The 21908-nt window shown below is 36.2% G+C and overlaps 1 protein-coding gene across 2 annotated transcripts in view; it reads left to right on the top strand.

Annotated features, from left to right (window-relative positions):
* Nucleotides 1–2737: 2737 nt before the first annotated feature.
* The window catches only part of SLC30A8 (solute carrier family 30 (zinc transporter), member 8), a 50806-nt gene continuing 31635 nt past the window's right edge, over nucleotides 2738–21908 (top strand). The window contains exons 1-3 of one of the 2 annotated variants that reach the window (XM_011941087.1): nucleotides 2738–3321; nucleotides 18157–18186; nucleotides 18292–18491. In XM_011941087.1, coding sequence (XP_011796477.1) covers nucleotides 3251–3321; nucleotides 18157–18186; nucleotides 18292–18491 — 301 coding nt within the window. In that variant the 5' untranslated portion in view covers nucleotides 2738–3250. The remainder of the gene's footprint in view (nucleotides 3322–18156; nucleotides 18187–18291; nucleotides 18492–21908) is intronic. The other variant, XM_011941088.1, reaches the window with a different exon arrangement.

Genomic DNA, 21908 nt, shown 5'->3' with positions numbered 1-21908 from the left:
TTCCATTTTCCCCCTCACTTTCAGGCACCCCAATCAGATGTAGATTTGGTCTTTTCACATAATCCCATACTTCTTGGAGGCTTTGTTCATTTCTTTTTCCTCTTTTTTCTCTAGACTTCTCCTCTCCCTTCATTTCATTCATTTGATCTTCAATCACTGGTACTCTTTCTTCCAGTTGATCGAGTTGGTTACTGAAGCTTGTGCATTTGTCATGTACTTCTCGTGTCATGGTTTTTATCTCTGTCAGTTCATTTATGGCCTTCTCTGCATTGATTATTCTAGTTATCCATTCTTCCATTTATGTTTCAAGATTTGTAGTTTCTTTGCGCTGGGTATGTAGTTCCTCATTTAGCTCTGAGAAGTTTGATGGACTGAAGCCTTCTTCTCTCAACTCGCCGAAGTCATTCTCCGTCCAGCTTTGATCCATTGCTGGCGATGAGCTGCTTTCCTTTGGAGGAGGAGATGCGCTCTTATTTTTTGAATTTCCAGCTTTTCTGTACTGCTTTTTCACCATCTTTGTGGTTTTATCTGCCTGTGGTATTTGATGATGGTGACGTACTGATGGGGTTTTGGTGTGGGTGTCCTTTCTGTTTGTTAGTTTTCCTTTTAACAGTCAGCACCCTCAGCTGTAGGTCTGTTGGAGCTTGCTTGAGGTCCACTCCAGACTCTGTTTGCCTGGGTATCAGCTGCAGAGGCTGCAGAAGATTGAATATTGCTGAACAGCGAGTGTTCCTGTCTGATTCTTGCTCTGGAAGCTTCGTCTCGGGGTGGGGGGTGTGAGGTGGGGGGTGTTGGTCTGCACCTAGTGGGGGTATCTCCCAGTTAGGCTACTCAAGGCTCAGGGACCCACTTGAGCAGGCAGTCTGTCCGTTCTGAGATCTCACCTTCCATGTTGGGAGATCCACTGCTCTCTTCAAAGCTGTCAGACAGCGTCTTTTACATCTGCAGAGGTTTCTGCTGCTTTTTGTTTAGCTTTGCCCCATCCCCAGAGGTGGCGTCTACAGAGACAGGCAGGCCTCCTTGAGCTGCTGTGGGCTGCACCCAGTTCGAGCTTCCTGGCAGCTTTGTTTACTTAAGCCTCAGCAATGGTGGGCACCCCTCCCCCAGCCTCGCTGCTGCCTTGCAGTTAGATCTCAGACTGCCGCGCTAACAATGTGCGAGGCTCCGTGGGTGTGGGACCCTCCCAGCCAAGTGTGGGATATAATCTCCTGGTGTGCCGTTTGCTAAGAGCCTCGGTAAAGCACAGTATTAGGGTGGGAGTTACCTGATTTTCCAGGTGTTGTGTGTCTCAGATTCCCTTGGCTAGGAAGGGATTCCCTTTCCCCTTGCGCTTCCCAGGTGAGGTGATGCCTCTCCCTGCTTCAGCTCTGGCTGATCAGGCTGTACCAGCTGACCAGCACTGATTTTCCGGCACTCCCCAGTGAGATGAACCCTGTACCTCAGTTGAAAATGCAGAAATCACCCATCTTCTGTGTTGCTTCCGCTGGGAGCTGGAGGCTGGAGCTGTTCCTATTCGGCCATCTTGCTCCAGGACTCATTTCCTCATTTTTTGACATTCGTTCACTTGAAATCTCTTTCTCTTGTATGTGCTAGAAACTATTCACAAATGATTCAAGCTGTGATGTGTGGCACCTTGAATGTGTCACACAGGTGGATTAGTAATTCTTTTCTGGTTTTTTATTTTTGCCTCCACAGAATAACTGATTACATTGTAAGGTTAAGAGTAAGAATGTACGAGAAAAAATACATTGGTTTTTATTCTGCTAACAGTAGACCTAGGATTTCAGTGCCTTCACTTGCAAGGAAAAGTCTCCCCCAGAGCCTCTTAGAGGCTCCCAACTGTGTGAGCAAAGTTAAGGATAAGAGTGGGGTCATATGAGAAGACCTTAGAATTTATGTTATAGATGAGAGTGTTTGAAATCTTAAGATAATAAGAGGTACAGCAATCACACCACAGATGTGATAGGAGACCTAATATTCTCATTCTGAACCAAAGGTGTCTTCTGTCACTGCCTATGACAACTGGCATTGAACCCCATCCTCATTTTAGAGGACAATATTCATTTTTTCAGGCCATTGTGAGAGATCTCAGCTTAGCATAATGGGCAACTTCCCATTACACTGGGCCACTGGGTTATTCTGGGACTTAACTACCCTGAGTTTTCTCACTAGAAAGTTAGTGATCACACAAGGAAAAGGCAACAAGTACCTAGTGGTCTGGGGTTTACTCCTCTTCTCCAGTCTACACAACCCCCTCTCTCTGCATCCTTGCATACATTTGTATAGGTCTTGGAACCTTTTGCCCCCACACAAATGTCTACTGTTTGTCCAAGCTCTTGCCATAAGGCTATAGTTCTTTCTCTTACTTGGGAAGGAAAGTGCTTTGTAATGAAGTAAATGCCGATTCCTAGGAGTTGAAGAGTCCGAGGTCTCCCAGGAGCAACTCAGAGGCTTCATTTCCTGAGAGTTGGAACTGGCATGCCTGATAGGGTGAATCCTTGATCTTTAATAGAGAGTACCCTGGCCAGGGAGAACTAAGCTCACTCTGGTTCTTGTGTTTTGGAGGGCTGTTATTTACGTAGAAGCAGAGTCTGCCCTCTTGCCGGTCAAAAGGATTTCAAAGCTGCTGTACCAAGAACTGTTTTCAGATTACTGGTTTCAGAAACTGTTGACCCTTGTCCTCCCTTTCAATAGTGAAATCCCAAAATGGTCCTAGGAGAGACAAGTAAATTCTGACAGCTGCTTAGAGGTCATCTTAGAACTAAATTCCAAAGAAATACTTTTAGGCTGATAAAGAGTCTAGAAAAAGGAGGAGGGAGAGAAAAAGAAAAAATTAGATTAGTGTACAGAATGGTAGCTATTTGCAGCTCACCCAGGTGTGCTCTTAAGGTCAAAACCCTACATCAGCAATTTGTAGCAAACTCTTGATCTCCTCTACCTCTTAGAAAGCACAATTGAATCAGATATCATGCGAAAGACATACACACTTCATATAATGCTACCTGCAAGTCTCCCTAGAAAAGCAGTTTTTGTAGGTGAAAACAATGAAGCCAGGTAATATTCCAAGGAGGCTGTAATTTTAGCAGACCTACCAACAGCACTGATATAGGAAGGTCATTATTTTAATTTCTAGAGCCTTTTAATTTTTTCTTTAGAAAGTGTATAAATAGTTGCAGTGCTGCTTTGCTTCCAAAACTGGGCGGTGAGTTCAACAGCGACAACAGCAGCAGCAGCTCTTAACCTGGCTGTCATGGAGTTTCTTGAAAGAACTTATCTGGTGAATGATAAAGCTGCCAAGATGTACGCTTTCACACTAGAAAGGTAATAGATGCCTGTGTCTGCTTCACAATTTTCTCTCTTGAATATCATCCAATTAATTCCTATACCTTGTTGCTTCTGAACTGTAAACCTTTACTCTGCAACTTGGGGCACTCTGGAACATTTTATAAGTTGTTGACTGACATGTATTTTATATTCCGAAAAATGCAATACTTTATATAGTTGATTTGATTCCTTAAATAACCTAAGTGCGTAAAGAACACATTTTATTGATGTGTTTTTCATCTGTAGTGTTTATTCCAAAAAATAGACCTATATAATCTAATGTGTTGACTTTTCCTTTTCTCAATTATTCTCAGTTTTATGATAGATAGTAAATTTTATTATATTTAGAAAAAATTAAGACTTCAACTGTATGGCGTAATTGTAGTTATATTGATCTTAAAATGAGTTGTTGCTTTCATGCTCATAAAGTATCATTATTAATATACATACTTATAATAAATATAGCTGATTCTAATGTTCTACAAAGTATTCCATTTCTTTTTAATGTCTCCCACAGTGTCACATGCAATACATTCATTCATTTTTCACTTGGTTAACGATTATTGATTGAACACACCTGTGCTAAGTGCAGGACTTAGAAAAAAATGTCTAGTCTCAGATCTTTGTCCTCTTGAAACTTAGTCTAATGTGAAATACGTATTAGAGCGAGGCAATTACAAAACAGTGTATTTGTGTCATACTGAGGGCATTCAGTAAGAATAACTGGACTTTGGAATCAGAGGAAGCTTTTTCAGAAGTAATAGGCTAAGAGCTGAAAAAATAAAAAGGAATTAAAGTAGGGTTAGGGATAACCTACATAGAAAATAGGTTTAAGGAAGGTTTTGCAGACTTAGATAATTGCACAGTAAATATACTTTCACATACATAAGATGTGAGCTTGGTTTGTTTGAGGAGTTGAATCCAAATGGGGTTCAAAAAAGAAACACATTCAGTGAATATAAATGAGCTAATGAAAATCTGAAAAGAGTTCATGTTAGAAGAAGAATTTAAGAGAATACTTGCCCATTAATAGTATGTGTAACGTTCTTGTTTGTTTCACAAAGCCAAATTAATTTTCTAAGGACCAGTGATACTATGTTTGATAGCATCAAATATTTTAGCAACAGCAAGGAGACTTTATAAAAAGGATATTTATAACTTGTCTTAAAGAATCTAGCAGTCTCACATTGGAATAATTATTTTTCTTGGAAAATAATATTAGATATGATTTATTGAGGTTATTAACATAAAAAACAAAGCCTCGTGGTAAGTCAGGCAGAAATTTTGGACAGAAAATTGTTAGCCCTACAGATACTATCAATAGAGCATCTCCACATTACTGAAATAACAATGTTTCCCTTCTCAGTAACGTCGACTATTAACATTTTGTTGTGCAAATAAGCCAACCACTTATAGTTACAAAGTCTCATTCACCCCATAAATAGGTATGGTTTTCAGGACACAGTGTTTATAAGAATTGTCAAACTCATTTGTATTTTCTTGTCAAGGGTAATAAATTAAATCTGCAAGAGATTATTTATCTCGATCCCTCATTTTAACCATGTAGGAAACTGAATGCCAGATAGAACAAATGCCTTTCTTGAGGTCAAAATAAATGCCTTTCTTGAGGGCAGATGGCTAATTACAATAGAACTGTGCTGTGGACCCAGGCCCCCTGCTTGTTAATTTAGTGTTTGCCTTCTCCCTCTACATCTCCTGTACTCATACGTCCACCATCTGGGCTCTTGAATCCTTAATCTATTTCCTCCTTAGGTCACATGTCCCTGAATTCCCTCACTTACTCACTTTTTCCCTCACCTCTCCCAATCTATCTCATTTATTTTGTTCTGTCTCTATTAGTCATAGACAACTTTGTCCCCCGATATTCCTCCTCTTTTCTCCTTCTACTTCTTTTTCTTTCTACTTATGATCAGTTTTCTATTTAAACTGTTACCAGCTGTTAAGAAACTTAATCTGAAGAAAACTTTATTATCTAATTCCACAAATGGAGTGTTCCATTTATCTATTGCTTTGCAACAAACTACCCCAAGACATAGTGGCTTAAACAACAACTATTTTATTATGATTCTGTGGGTCAGGATTTGGGCAACATTCCATGTGATATTAGCTGGAATGGAAAGCTGCATTCTGCTGGTATCTGGGCTAGGCTAGGTTTAAGATGGCTTCACTTACATGACTGAGATCTTTGTGTCGGCTTTTTGCCTGGGGCGGGGGTCTTAATTCTTCTTCCCATGGCTTCTCTCTCTGTATGGTGTCTCACTTTATCTGGTTAGCCTGGAATTCCTTATGTGGCAGTCCAGAGTAGCAAGAGAGCAATAGTGGAAGCTGACCATTCTCAGATAGCTTAATCCCAGAACTGGCAGAGTATCATTTTTATCACAATTTATGGGTTGGTTAAAGCAAGTCCCAAGTCTCAGATTCCATGGGTGAGGCAATAGATTCTATCTCTTGATTGCATGTGCATATTGGATGACAGGAATTGCTGGAGGTAATCTTTACAGACATTTTACTACAGGAAGTAGTAATGTTGGACCCAGTAGGTGCCATGAACCATGTTTTTTACCCTCTCCAGTCTCTCCAAATGTGTTTCATTGATGGGATTCTCTGGGCTTTGGGTTCATTGTAGCGCAAAAAAAAAAAAAAAAAAAAAAGCTGTGTAAACTTGAACTACAACAAGAAAAACAATCAATGTTTTTCTTGGTGCTAGGTGGAAAGGATCAAGTTTCTCTTTTCCCCAGCCATATGTTGAAGAAGTGCAGAGGAAGTAAGGGTAGGGACAGATGATAGAGGTAAACTGCTAGAACATTTTCAACAACTATTTAACTGGTAAAAGTTATAAAAAAGAAATGAAAATCTCTGGAAGTTGTCTTAAGGTCATGCAGAAAATTAAGAATTATTTATTCTAGAAAATCTAAATCTCAGTAAGAAGTGACAGTCTATGGCATTTGAGCCAGGATCTGCTCCATTAACCTCTGCTCTTCCCCAAGCTCAGTATGACGGGAGCTCAACTCTTGAGTGGATGTAGCCAAAAGACAATGCTCCCTCTCCTCCCAGCTTCCAGTTAAAGATCATAGCTCACCCCTAGAGCAAAAGGCTGTTGGAATCTCTTATTGTCCCAGCCTCAGGTTGCAGAAATTCTCTTCATTGTAGACATGACCAAGAGGACTATGATTTCCTTCCTTCACCCAGCCTCCTCTCATAGGGTATAATCTCTAGCCCAGGAGGAGCAAGGTCCTGAATATCCCTGCCCTGGATCACTCATAGTGTGCAGGACGTATTCCAGGAGGCACAAGCAAAAAAGGCTAGGGACTACTATCCGTCATCAGTGCTGCACTTGTGGAGCAAGAATATGGCTCCAGGAGAAGTAGGTCATGGTCTCTTCTGCCAGCTCTAGTGCAGTGGTGTAAAGGTACTACTTATGGGAGAGGCAGGCCATAAGAATCGAGGGTTATGTATCTTTCCCTTAGAAGACTGATGATACACAAGCTGGAATTTTATTTGTAAGAGAGCATGGGGCATTTCAAGCTAATGGGGCACTGTTGAAAACAATGAAGATTCTTCTGGTGAGCAATTAAGAGTAGGCTTGTTGCTTCATGATAGCAATAAGCTATTGGCAGACCTGCTAGAAGTTAAACAGAGACAGGCAGAAAAAGAGGTAAGAAATGCCCTCCTGGATTTGGCACTAGCCACAAAATTTGGCCTCAAATATTACCCCTATACAGAAGCCTGTTATAGATTGAATGTTTATGTCCCCCACAATTATATGTTGAAGCACAAATGCCAGTGTGGCTGTATTTGGAAATGGGGCCTCTCAGGAATAATTAAGGTTAATTGGCGTTATAAGAGTGGGGTCCTGATCTGACAGAAGTAATGTTCTTATAAGAAGAGACTCTAGATAGCTCACTCTCTCTCTCTTTTTGGGTGCATACACTAAGGAAAGACCACGCGAGGAAGTAATGAAAAGGCAGGCATCTATTAGTCAGAAAGAGAATCTTCACCAGTGAATTTGCTAGCACCTTGTTTATGGAATTCCATCCTCTGAAGCTGTGAGAAAATAATATTTGTGTTATTTAAGACACACAGTCTGTGGTATGTTGTTATAGTAGCTGAAGCAGACAAATTTAATTGGATCAGATTGTTGGTCCATTCATACCTCAGAGTATTATTGAAAACCGTAGAGCAACAATTCAGCAAACAATTAAGAAGGCCAAAATCTGGGTGTGATACTAACACAGGCAGAACAATCACTTAACAGCGAGACCATGGAAAGAAACAGTCAAAGTGAACACAACTAAAGTGATTATTATCCTTTGGAAATGGGAGAGGATAAGAATGACTGTGCATCTACCCAGTCATGCACCCTCTGAGGAATGACAACAGAGGCTGCGCATGGAGGGGAAGTCAGACAACACCTGGTTTAAAAAAAGCAGTTAGTAGAAACAGTCCAGGTGTTGTATTTAGAATTCGAATGTTTCAAAACAGCTATTATAACTAGGTTAAAAGAATTAAAGACAATCACAGAACAAAGAGTTAAAGATAGGTATGATTAAAGTGTCTCATAAAATTGAGAATATCAATGAAGGGTTAGAAATTATTTTTTAAAAAAGAACCAGATGAAAATTCTGAAGCTGAAAAGTACAATAAGTGAAATTAAAAATTCACTAGAAGGGTTCAACAGTAGAACTGTACTCATAGAAGCTGGCAGAAGAAAGATTCACTGAAATTGAAAATAGGTTGGAAGATATTATGCAACATGAAAAACAGAAAATAGAATGAAGTAAAAAAATCAACAGAGCCTCAGAGAAATGTGGTACATTGTTAAATATATTTACATATGCATAATAAGAGGGCCAGAAGGAGAGAGAAAAAGGAGAAGAAAAATAAAGAAATAATGGTCCCAAACTTTTGAAGTTTGTTGAATATTAATCTATACATTCATGATGGTCAGTGAACTCTAAGAAGAATCAAGCAAATAGATTTACACGCTCACACATTATAGTAAAACTACTAAAAGCAAAACACAAATAAAAAACCTTGAAAGCAGCAAGAGGAAAAAAAAGATGCATTATGTGTGAGAGCATCCTGATCAGATTAACAACTGACTTCTACCAGAAGCAAAGGAGGATGGCAGTGAGATGACATTTAAAGTGGTAAAAGAAAAAGAAATTCCTATCAACCAATAATCTTATATCCACCTAAACTGTCTTCCTAAAATAAAGGTGAAATAAAGACAAACAAAATCTAAGATAATTTGTTGTTGGATTCACTTTACAAAAATCAGTAAAGAAAGCAATAGTAACAGAAATATTAGAGAAAACAAATGACACCAGATATTAAGTTGAACCAATACTAAAAAAAAAATAGCACCAATAAGGGTAATAATGTGGGTAATTATAAAAGACATGATTTGTTATCCTTTTTTCTCTTAACTGATAGTTAAGAGGAAACTGCATAAAATAAAATGTATATAATCTTAGATGAAATGGATAAATTCATAGAAAGACAAACTGCCACATGAACTTAAGAAATAGAAAATCTGATGAGTAAAGATATTGAATTATTAATAAATTTCATAAAACCGTATACAAAGAAAGCTCAAGTCCAGATGTCTTCACTGGTGATTTCTACCAAAATTTAAAATAGAATTAATATTAACTCATCACAAATTCTTCCCCAAAATAGAAGAGGTGTAAATACACTTCCCAACTCATTTTATGAGGTCAGTGTTCTGCTGATAGCAAAAAAGGAGGAAATATCACAAGAAAATAAAACTACAGAACAATATCCCTTATGAATACAGACACAGTAATCCTTGAAAAAGACTAATGAACTGAATCCAGCAACATATAAAAGTAATTACAAACAATGATGAAATGGGATTTATCCCAGTGACGCAAGCTTAATTTAACATCTGAAATATAATCAAAGTGATACAACATATTAATAGGATACAGAACAAAGCTCATATGATTATCTCACTGGATGCAGAAAATGAATAGACAAAATTCAACACCCTTTAATTATATAAACACCTGCAAAACTAGAAATAGAATGAAACTTCTTTAAAAGCATCTATGAAAAACCTGCAGCTCACATAATTTTTTTTCATTAGGTTTTTTGGGAACAGGTGGTGTTTGGTTACACAGATAGGCTCTTCAGTGGTGATTTCTGAGATTTTGGTGCACCCATCACCTGAGCAGTGTACACTGTACCAAAGTGCAGTCTTTCATAGTAATTATGGCGAAAGCCTGAACACTTTCCCCTAAAATCAGGTACAAGATAAGGATGTCCACTTTCATGAGTTCTACTCAACATGGTACTGTATGTTCTAGCCAGAGCAATTGGGAAGACGACAACATAAAAGACATTCAGATTGGAAAGAAAGAATTAATATTATCACTGTTTTCTTTTCTTTTCTTTTTTTTTGAGACAGAGTTTTGCTCTTATTGCCCAGGCTGGAGTGCAATGGCATGATTTCAGCTCACCACAACCTCCGCCTCCTGGGTTCAAGTGATTCTCCTGCCTCAGCCTCCTGAGTAGCTGGGATTACAGGCATGCGCTACCACACCCAGCTAATTTTTGTATTTTTAATAGAGACAGGGTTTCTTCATGTTGGTCAGGTTCGTCTCGAACTCCTGACCTCAGGTGATCCACCTGCCTCGGCCTCCCAAAGTGCTGGGATTACAGGCATGAGCCACCATGCCCAGCCTATCAGTTTTCAAATGACATTATCTTATATGTAGAAAGTCCTAAAAGATCCATTTTAAAAATTTTAGAACTAATAAACAAGTTTGGTAGGGTCACAGTAAAGGAGATTAATATACAAACAGTAATTGTATTTTTATACAGTAGCAATAGAAAATCTGAAAATGAAATTAAGAAATCAACTTCACTTACAATAGCATAAGATAATGATGTGTTTTAGAATAAATTTAACAAATGAAGTGCACAGCTTTTACACTAAAAATTACAAAACTGAGTTAGAAATATTAAAGAATAAAAGATATAAATCAATGAAAGATATCCCATGTTTGTGGATTAGAAAACGTAATATTGCTAAGATGACATTATTCCTAAAATTAACATGGAAATTTGATGCAATTACTACTAAAATCCTAACTGTCTTTTTGAAGAAGTTAAGCTAGCCTGATAATTTATATGGAACCAGTAGGGGCCTACAAAAGGCAAAAGAATCTTGAAAAAGAATAAACTTGGAGGACTCACACTTCCTGATTTCAGAATTTAATACGAAGCTATACTAATCACAACAAGAGTGTGATATTGGCATAAAGACAGACATACACACCAATGTGATAGAATTTATAGTCCATAAATAAGTTCTTATATGTGTGGTCAATTGTTTTTCACCAAGGATTCCAAGACAATTCAATGTAAAAAAAAAAAAAAAAGTGTTTTCAATAACTATTGCTGGGACAACTGGATGTACATAAGCAGAAAAATTAATTTGTATACGTTTCTGACACCATTAAAAAAATTCACTAAAAAGTTGATTACAGACCTAAATGTAAGAGCAAGAGCAAGAGCAAAACCTATAGAACTCTTTTTTTTTCTTTTTTTTTTTTTTTTGAGATGGAGTCTCGCTCTGTCGCCCATTCTGGAGTGCAGTGGTGCAATCTCGGCTCACTGCAAGCTCCACCTCCCGGGTTCAGGTCATTCTCCTGCCTCAGCCTCCCGCTGGGGACTACAGGCGCCTGCCACCATGCCTGGCTACTTTTTTTTGTATTTTTAGTAGAGATGGGGTTTCACTATGTTAACAAGGATGGTCTCGATCTCCTGATCTCGTGATCCACCCGCCCCAGCCTCCCAAGTGTTGGGATTACAGGCGTGAGCCACCACGCCCGGCCAAACCTATAGAACTCCTAAATGAAAACACGTGATCTTGGGTGAGGCCATGGTTTACTGGTATGATACCCAAAAGCATAAGTGATAAAAGAAAAATTATATATATTGGAGAGCATCAAAATAAAATATTTTGTTCTGTAAACAATACTAACAGGAAAATAAAAAGATAAGGCACATATTGAGATAAAATATTTATAAATTACATATATGATAAGGGATGTGTATAAGAATATGTAAAATAATTGTTATAATTAATAAAACTATAAATAAATCAATTAAAATATGTAAAGAATACTGATAGACATTTCTCCAAGAAAACATACCAATGTATAATAAGCACATGAAATATGCTCAACATCATTCGTCATTAGGGTAATGCAAATCAAAATCACAATGAGATGCCACTTCATACCCACTAGAATGGCTATAATAAAAAAAAAATAACAAGTGTTGGCAAGGATTTGGAGAAATAGGAACTCTCTTACACAGTGTATGGGAATGTCTAATGGTACTGTGCTTTGAAAAAGAGTCCAGCAGTTCTACAAAATGTCAAACATAAAGTTATCTTATGACTCAGGAATTCCATTGCTAGATTGGAAGAGAAGTGAAAACATACTTCTACAAAATACTTTTATACAACTTTTCATAACAACATTATTTGAAATAGTCAAAAAACAACAAACATTTTATTGTCTCTACTAAACAGACATTTTATTGTCTCTACTAAAGACAATATCCATCAACTGACTAGTAAAATTTTATGTATCCATACAATGAAATACTATTTGGAAATAAAAGGCAATGGAATACTGATGACATACTGATATTTGCTACAATATGGATAAACCTTGAAAGCATGATGCTAAGTGAGAGAAGCCATTCAAAAAAGTCCTCATATTATATGATTCTATTTATATGAAATGTCCAGAATGGGCAAATCTGTAAAGACAGAAAGTAGACTAGTGGTCACCTGGGAGAGGGTGCAAGGAGAATAGGGAATTACTGCTAATGAATATGAGTTTTTTTGGTAATAGTTTCACAACTCTGTGAATATACTGAAAACCATTAATTTATATAGATTACATAGACCATTTCCATAATATTAAAATTACATCTTTTTTTTTGATACAGAGTCTTGCTCTGTTTGTTGCCCAGGCTGGAGTGCAGTGGTGTGATCTCAGCTCACTGCAACCTCTGTCTCCTGAGTTCAATCAATTCTCCTGCCTTGGCCTCCCCAGTAGCTTGGATTACAGGTACCCACCACCACGCCTGGCAAATTTTTGTATATTTTTGGTAGAGATGAGATTTCACTCCATCTCTAATGAGTGGTCTTGAATTGCTGACCTCAAGTGACCTGCTTGCCTTGGCCTCCCGAAGCACACAAATTTTATAATTTTATCTTAATAAAGTTATTTAAAAAGGGGTGTGTGATTGAATGCCTGTCTAGGACAAAACATGACGTCTGATTCTGTAAATGTTTATATTTCCCACTTTCTCTAGTTCTCACCCTTCAAACTATTTCTTCTACATCACTCATTTATTTCATAAACATTGAGTGAAATATAATCTCAATAAATATGTACTGAGTATTATGCTGAAGACAGGGTCTCAGACATTGAGCATATAGGACTATTTCTAGGGCAGACAAGGAGAATGGTGAAGCAGGGAAACAGAAGTGAAGAACTGCTAAGGGATTACAGGAATGTTATTTCCCTCTTTGATATTTATCTTCTGTTCAGGAATGAACAGTCAATCTTCAGGGTCAATTCATACAAGACTGATGTCATGTCACTGGAGTAAAATCTGGAATAGTGGATGTGGGCAAAAGAGAAACAAAAAATTGCTTTTTTATTATCTAATTCTTGTTATAAAAATGCTTGTCATGAAAGTTGTTTTGCAGTATAGCCTACTTAATCCTTCCTAAATAACAATGATAATAATGTAATGTGGTTCATGAATATGGTAAAATGATTTTAAAATTTGTGCATTTATCTTGTTCCAGTTACACTTTGAAGTGATTTATATGAATTAGCTAAAATCTCTCAACCAGCCTATGAGAGTGATGCTATCATTATTCTTATTTTCAGATGGGGAAATTGAGGCACAGAGAGGTTAAGTAATTTTCTTACAGTCATATGACTAGTGAGTGGTAAGGTTGGAAGTTCGACTGAGGTGATGGGTTGCCAGAGCCCAAGCTCTCAGCCTCTATACTGCACTGCCTGCCACTCAGCCCCATCTTGGGAATTGGCATTCCTTCCTCCTGGTTACTGTAACCAGAAACCAACAAGTCATCTTTGAGTCCCACCTCTCTATTATTCCCCCTGAACTAATGCTATTGATTAGCAAGTCCTGTTGACTCCACCTCTCAAAAGTCCCTCAAATATGACTACTTCTTTCCATTTTTATTGTCACTACATAGGTCCAAGCCACCAATGTGTTGGCTGTAGTCATCTCCTAAGGGTTTCTATGTTTTGATCTTCTACACTCTAGTCTTCCAGGTAGCACCCAAAGCGATCATTTTAGAAATGTGAACCATGTAGTGTTACTTCCCAGCTCAAAACTTTCCAAATTTTTTCTTTGAGACCTTGAATTAAATTGAACTCTTTATAATGACCTGAATTGTTCTGCAAAATCTAATCCCTTTTCTGACTTCTTTCCATTTCACTCTTTCTTTATGCCACAGGGGCCGCCTATGTAGTTTTCTTTCTGTTCAAGACAAGCACTTAAACAAGAAAATCCTTCTTGTCTTTGGGCTTTTGCTCTAGCAATGCCCTCTACTTGTGATAGCCTTCACTTACGTAGGTTTTCTCCTGGTAATTCTGTAACTTGTTGCTGAGATATCACCTCCACAGAGGTGGCTTCCTTTCCCACCACATTTAAGGTAGTTCATCTTCCCTCTTCTGCTCACCATTCATCATACTATATAGCCTCTACTAAAGACAAAGTAAATTGATTCATTTACTCTTTGTCTCCCTCTACTAAAATACAAGCTCCTTACAGAAGGACCTTTGCTTGTCTTATACAACATGGTATCATTAACACTTCTGCTGGTGCAGGCCCTTTTTAGGCATGCAATAAATATTTAATGATGAATGAATAAAATGTTAAAAATTCATGGTGAGTTTGAAGCTTTTTCTCCCCTTCTAACAGGAATAGTGATTTGAGGTTCTTAGGGAAAGTGATGTGAAACTACAAAATCAAAGTGATTTTTATGTGCTCAACATTTGAAATAAGAGGGTAAAAAATAAAAATTTTACCAACATTATTTTGGGGATAGAAGCAAAAGAATTTAATTTCTACCACTGAACAAAAATAGAATTAAAAAATAAAAGTTTCTCCAAGATTGCAAAAGTAAAGTCCCATTGTCTAAATCCCATTTTTGCAGATGAAATCAAAGTTTTAGAATATTGGCATCAAATTTTCTAATATTTCCATACTTTTTCATCTCTGTTTCTCCATCTTTTTTTTCTTTGATGCTACAGGAAATTTCTTTGGCCTATTATTCCTAATTTTTAAAGCTTTGGCCATATTTGAATACATGGGAATGTTTTGGGATTTATTCATTAATAGCAGATTCACATTTCAGTGTTTGTTGCATCATAGAACTTGCTTTTTATAACTTTCTTCTTAAAATAATATTGAAAATTCACATCATTGTTGTGATCAAGAGCCGTTCCGCATCTAGGGAGACTTAGATAACTTTGCTTTAACGAGATTATGAGGAATATAAGTTCCTTTGGGTTTTAACTTCTTTGGGGTCACAGACTCTTTTGGAAGCCAAGTGAAGACTGTGTACTTTTGCCTGTCCCATAAAACACGCACACACACACACACGTGCACACACACACACACACACACAAACACATTGTATACAATTTCAATGGACCTTATGAAGCCCACTTTTGGATTTCTGGCTTAGTTCTTCAAGAAGCAGTCTCAGCTCATAGTATACCCATATTTGTTAAACTTAGAATCCAAGATAGGGAAACAGTACACAAAAGTAAAAATTGCCCACATTTTCATACTTTCCTCCTGGTGGCATTGCCCAGGGGCTTTTTCCCAGGTTTGATTCTTGCTTTGGTCTGGCTTCTAAGCTGCTCCAAGATAAATTCTCTCTCCTGGTCACTGACTACTTGGCTTTCCCTGATCATAAGATTTATGAAAACCTAACATAAAGCAATGCTTCATATGACCACAGCACACCAGGCAGTTCCAGAACAATTGGTGAGCCTGCTTTGCTCATGAGGTATTCTCAGCCAAGGAAGGAGTAAATCTCAACAATGTGTTTGTGTTAGTACTCAGGTTCCTCTGAGTTGATGGCCACTGGGGACCCATACTACCATATTCTATGGTTGTTTATTATTAGAATATTGTTACATAACAAAAGCAAAAGTCTATTGATTTTAAATATAAATACTTTATTTGTTACTTTCCAAATTGTTCTTATTCCAACTAAGAAGCTTATTTGGAACTACTCAGAATCCTGAGTGCTATTCACATAATTGATAAAAAATAAACCAATGATGTAACTTGGCTGTAATGTATATTCCAAAGCCGGTTTGGCAATATATGTCAAAATCCTTAGAAATGTAGGTATCTGTTGACCAAGTAATTTCCCCTTTAAGATTCCACTTTAAGGAGATAATATATTGAGCAAAGATTATAAGGATGTGAATCATAGTAGTGCTTATATGAGCAAGTAATTGCAAAAGAACGAGTTGTCCAATAATTTAAAAACATGAGTTAATTATGCTATGATGTAGCTATGTTAAATATATACTGCCCTCCATATTTTAAAAATAATGATGTACATTTTATAAATGGAAAAAGTATTAACAATATTTATAGCTAAGAATCAGGTTCAGAAGCTGTATCTTTGGTAGGATCTTCTTGTGATGCAATCATCTTATTCACATCCATTCTAGCACCTCCCCACTGAGGAGCAGCCAGGTTTAGGTAGAATTTTCCGTATTCTCAGCTCTGTGAGTCAGCATGGCTGGATTTTGCCAGTCTTCTGAGTATAACAATGCCTAAGTCAATCAGCTCTTCCATATTCCCCTGGCTATAGTGGTGGTTTCTCATTTAGCCAAATCCACATGCACATCAAGACTCTTGTTTAGCAGTTTGAGAGGGGATAATCTTTCTATGTATACGTTAAAAAATAAATACATAGTCTGATTACCTTTGGCAACCATCCTGCTACCATGGGAAAGACAAGCCTGAGGTTGAAGAATAGCTGAGAACCAAGACATGAATCTGGAGACCTCGTCAAAGAGTGTCTGAAACCTGGCCCCTCTAAATGTTTTCAGTTGCAGAACCAATAATTCTTACTTATTAATTATTCTAGCAAGAGTCTTGTTTTCCATACTTATAACCCAAAACATCCTAATATGAAATCTAATTATGTAAAAAGTGTATTCATATATTACAAAGCTATACAATAAAATATCAATAATAATTGTCTCTTGGAGAGGATTACCAGTTATTTTTCCCTCTGTGACTTTTTTGTAATTCCAGATTTTCTATAACGAATATATATTATTTTATTCAGAAAAATCATATATAATAATTAGAGTCAGAATAATAATGTTCATCTAAGCCAAAACCATCAGACTTTTAATCCTGAATGGTGATAGGCTAAATGAAATAAAGTGAAAGCTAATATATTGCTAATTTTGTTTGTTTGTTTGTTTTTACCTTTCAGAGTCACGAATGCAAAGTTCTTAATTCCAAGACCCTTATTTATTTCTGTACATGAATTTATTTTTAAAAATTTAAAAATATGATTAGTTCAAGATCCATGGATATTGACATCTGCCTTTCTGCCCCAACATTAGGACACCTAAAATTGGTTTTAGGCATGACAGAAGAAACACTGGGCTTGGGATTCCCACTCCAAAATTTCCTGGATATTTGACCTCAGGCAATTACTTAAACTCCCTGAACCTTAGTTACTTCAGCCAAGAAATATGGGTTGCAGTTAAGTAAAATAAGCCAAGCACGGAAAGACACATATCACGTGTTCTCGCTTATATATGCAGTGGCTCTCATGAAGATAGGAGAGTAGATTGGTGGTTACAAGAGGCTGAGAAGGGTAGAGAGGAGAAAGGTATGAAGGAAGGTTGATTAGTGGGTACAAACATATGATTTGAGAGAAGAAAATGATCTAGTGTTTGACAGATCTGTGAGGTGACTATGGTTTGCAGTTATCTGTTATATGCTTCAAAGTAGCCAGAAAAGAATAATAATTGAAATGTTTCTAGAATAAAGAAAAGAGAAATATTTAAGGTGATGGACATCTCAAGTGTACTGATTTGATCTTTAAAAATTATATTAATGTATTAAATTATCACATGTACCCTAAATTAGGTATATTTATTATGCATCAATAAAAATTGTTTAAAAAAAGAAAAAATAAGTGTTAGACCAAATGTTACCTACTTTTCCATCTGTGAAATTCTATGAGTGACTCTAAATTTTGCTTTATATTTGAATGGAACTGATATTCACTGCCTGCTTTGGGAAGTATAAGTAGGTTTCAACTCTCATAATAACATTGATTAATTAGTAGCCACTGTCTGCAGAGCAGTGGTAAGAAGGTCCCAGAGTACATAGGGAGTCAGCAGGAAAAAGTACTATGATCTGTCAATGATGTTGATGAATATTTGAATCCTCAGTCTGGCTCATATACACATATCGTACAATGTAGCCTGATTTATTTTATTATTATTTTTTGTAGCACAGTGTCCAAATCTTTTGAGAGTGAAATAACTGGGAAGAAATCCCTTTAAAATGTATCTGCTTCTTTTCTCCTATTCCTTTGATATCTCTTAATCATTGGTGGCATTGACTGAATAAGAGTTTGACTGAATAAAAGTACAACTTTTAGTAGTTAAAGTTTAGAAGGATATTTCTTGCTTGTTTCTTACACTTGATATTGTCTTGTAGAAAGAGCTGCAAATGGACACTTCCTAGCAAGTAAGCAAATGTCCTAATAGTGGTTCCAAGTATGGGTAGGGTGGGTCAGTGAGTGGCTGGTTTGCAACTATGTTCACTTCTTGCTTCTGTCAAACTCATTCCTAGTGTGGAACTCCAACAGAAACCGGTGAATAAAGATCAGTGTCCCAGAGAGAGACCAGAGGAGTTGGAGTCAGGAGGCATGTACCACTGCCACAGTGGCTCCAAGCCCACAGAGAACAGGGCGAATGAGCACGCCTATGCCAAGTGGAAGCTCTGTGCTGCTTCAGCAATATGCGTCATTTTCATGATTGCAGAGGTCGTGGGTGAGTCTTTCTGCAGACTTTTTTGATTAAACAAGCAAACAAACAAAACTCTGCATCATTATGGGAGGGTTACCTAAGTTCTTTTAAAGTAAGATTTAGTATTTTCTGTAAGTATAAGGTAACAGTATGCTCATTGTAGATAAGTTGAAAAACAGTAGGAAATAAAATAAAATTCATCACTATTCCATATTCGAGTCATAGCCTTCAATACTTTTAGGGAGTGTTTTGTGCAATGCATTTTCTGTTCATAGCTCACAGGTTTTATTTTTTAAACATAACTGAGACCATACTGAATGCTTTTGACCACACTGTCAAATACTCTTCAAAAACATTTTTATGCCTGAACAATATTCTCTAATATGCTCCACTGTAATTTACATAACGATTCCTCTATTGTTAGAAATTTAGGGAATTTTTTCCTGCTTATGGACAATGTTGCAATGCAAAATCTTGAAGAAAGTTCTGCCTGCCTTTCTGGTTAATCCCTTCAAAGAGATTCCTAAAAGTGGAAATAATTGCTTGAAGGACATGAATATTTGTATTACTTGATTCATATTGCCAGAGTGCTGTTGAGAAAGCTAAACAATTCATGTCTACCAGCTCTACTTGAGAATGATTCTGACTCCAAATCTTAATGACAACTAATTTTAATCTCTAAAATCTCTTTGCTATTGTATAGACGAATGTTTTAATATTTATTTATTTAATTGTTACTATTAGACTATTTTTGCATGTTTATTAGTGATCTGTATTTCCCTCTGTTAATGCATTTTCTCCTTGTCTCTTAATGTCTGTTACTCATTTGTTTTTTAGAAAATTTTTTAATTCTCTATATTGATCTCTGGGAGCTCTTTATGTATTAGGATATTAGACCTTTGTTATATTAGTTATAAGTACTTTTCCAGTTTGTTGTTTAACCTTTTGATGTTTGTGTTGACTTAGAGAAGTTTTAAATTTTACATAGGTAACTTTTTAAACTTTTCATGTTGAGCTCATTTATTTTACTACTCTTTTGCTGTTTTAGTGCTTAAGAATCCTTCTCCATCTACTGAGAAGATAGCTTTTTTGTTGTTTAATTTTTGTATTTAATTTTAAAATTATGTTGATATTAGATATATTTGTATGCTCTAAGAACTGAATTTTTTTCTAAATAGCTAACACAGTTTTCAGCATCATTTATGAAATAATTAATTATTTTCCCCATTGATTTTTGATATTTCTTTAATCACTTATCAACACTTTATAAATAGCAGGTCTATTTCTAAGGTGTTTCACTGATCTGTGTTTCTGGTCTCTGTCAAGGACATAATTAATGTAGATTTATATGTTATAATATCTGTTATTTCCTATTAATGATTTTTAATTTAGCAAAGCAAAGGCTGTTCATCTCTGTTTATTATCCTAATTAAACATGAGAATTGTTCTGTTCAGTTTTCCCCCATCCAATTATGATTTTATTAATATTTAAGTTAATTTGAGAACACAATATCTTTAAGTATTCGGCTTTCCCTCCAGGAATATGTTATGTTTCTCTATTTATCCAAATCTTCTACATGTCTCAGCAAGGTTTTATGGTGTTCATCTGACTACATGGACAGCCTACTTCTTGAAAGAGTTATTTCTGATTATTATATGTGCTTGGCTTATTCTTTCCAGGGGTGAGTGCAGTCCACCATTTTTCATGTTTTGTTTTCTAGATAATTACTTTTTGTATTCTAAAGTTTTGATTTTTGTATATTCACTTTGTACTCAAATATGCATTTGAATTATTGTCAATTCTAAATATATTTCAGTGCATGCCCCTTTTCCTGTCTCGTGCATCTTCCTCATCCCAGGACATCACCCTCTCTTGTGCAGAAAACATATTTCTCCTCATTTCAATAGTTATATCTCTTTTGTGTGTTTCATGTTTTTATCATGTTAAACAATACCTTATGCTAAATCAAATCTATGTTTGATTATGTAGCTGTTAAGCAAAATGCTTCTTGAAGGGTTGTTTTGTATTATGTTAATGAAATGTTTCTTTGTTTCAGTTTTGTAATGATTAACAAAGAATCAAGGATGAGTGTTGACTTTCAATCAAATACCTTTTCTTTTGAATTTATTGTTTTTTAAAGCTTTTTGACCTGTGTTTGAGGTGCGTTACATTAAGAGATTTTGAAACATGTTATGATCTTTGCATTTTTGGCATTATGATAATAGCTATTATTTATTTAATGCTTACTATGTGTTAGAAGCTGTGACAAGTGCTTTCCGTGTATTACCTTAATTAATCCTGGTGAATTCCCTAAGAGGTAGCTCTCATTGTTAATCTCACTTTATAGAAGGAACTAGAAGCACAAAGAGTAAAGTAACTCTCCCTTGGAAACATACCTGTAAGTGAGCAGGCTGTCTGAATTCCAGAGCTTATATTCCTAAGCCCTAACTATGGTGCCTCTCAAATTGACTGTGGTGGGCCATCCTTTTAATGCATTGCTGAATCTGAGTCACTGATATTTTTGTTAGGATTTTTACATCTTTATTAATAATTGAAATTTATAGTTTTCTGTTTTTATGTCATTTTTCTAGGTTTTTATATTTGAATTATGCATGCTTAAATGGAAAGTTTAATAATTTTATAAAGAAATAAAAACAGTTTATATAACATTTTATTATCTCTTCCTTTTTAACAAACTACCTAGTTATTTGTATGGCTTTGGAGACATTTTTGAAGATGATTTTTAGATATGATTTTTAGCTTCTTCCTCACTTATTGATATACTCAAAATTTCTCCATCTTGGGTACACTTTGGCCATTCATTTTTTTTTCAAAGTCATTCATCTCATTGAAAATTTCAAATGTATTATCATACCATGGAACATGATAGCCTCATGTTGGTATTAACTTCGTTCAAATGTCCTGATATGCAATGTTATCTTATTATTTTTCCCCAAATAGAAAAAAGAACACTGTAAAGTACCTGACATATAGGACCATAAGCTACTACCAATCTGTTATGAAATGTTACCTTCACACTCTGTTACCAATATTTTGGTGGCTACATTTCTGTTATCCAAAGGGGTAAATGAATCATAATCTGAGACTAAAGAAAAATAGACTCTGCTTAGCTATTTTTTGCATTATAATATCTAGCAACCAGAATTAGCTGGTTTCTTCTAGCTATGGAGTCTAATGGCCTATACACTCATATTTGGACATTTATAACTGTTGAAAACCATGAAAGAACTTAGACACGTCTAGTCCAAGACAATTCCAGGATTGGCAATATCCTTTCAGTCAAAGTTTACAGAACTAACTCATACCACAAAATTCCTGGAGTCAGTTCCTTTGAAGAAGCTGAATTAATAGCTTGATGGAGTCGCAAAGAACTTACTTTTAGCAGTTCTAATCTGGAAAACACCTTTTGGAAATTCACT

Source organism: Colobus angolensis, unplaced genomic scaffold (genome assembly GCF_000951035.1).
Source record: "Colobus angolensis palliatus isolate OR3802 unplaced genomic scaffold, Cang.pa_1.0 Scaffold198, whole genome shotgun sequence".
NCBI classification, from domain to species: Eukaryota; Metazoa; Chordata; class Mammalia; order Primates; family Cercopithecidae; genus Colobus; species Colobus angolensis.
This window is presented reverse-complemented; position numbering and strand designations above follow the sequence as displayed.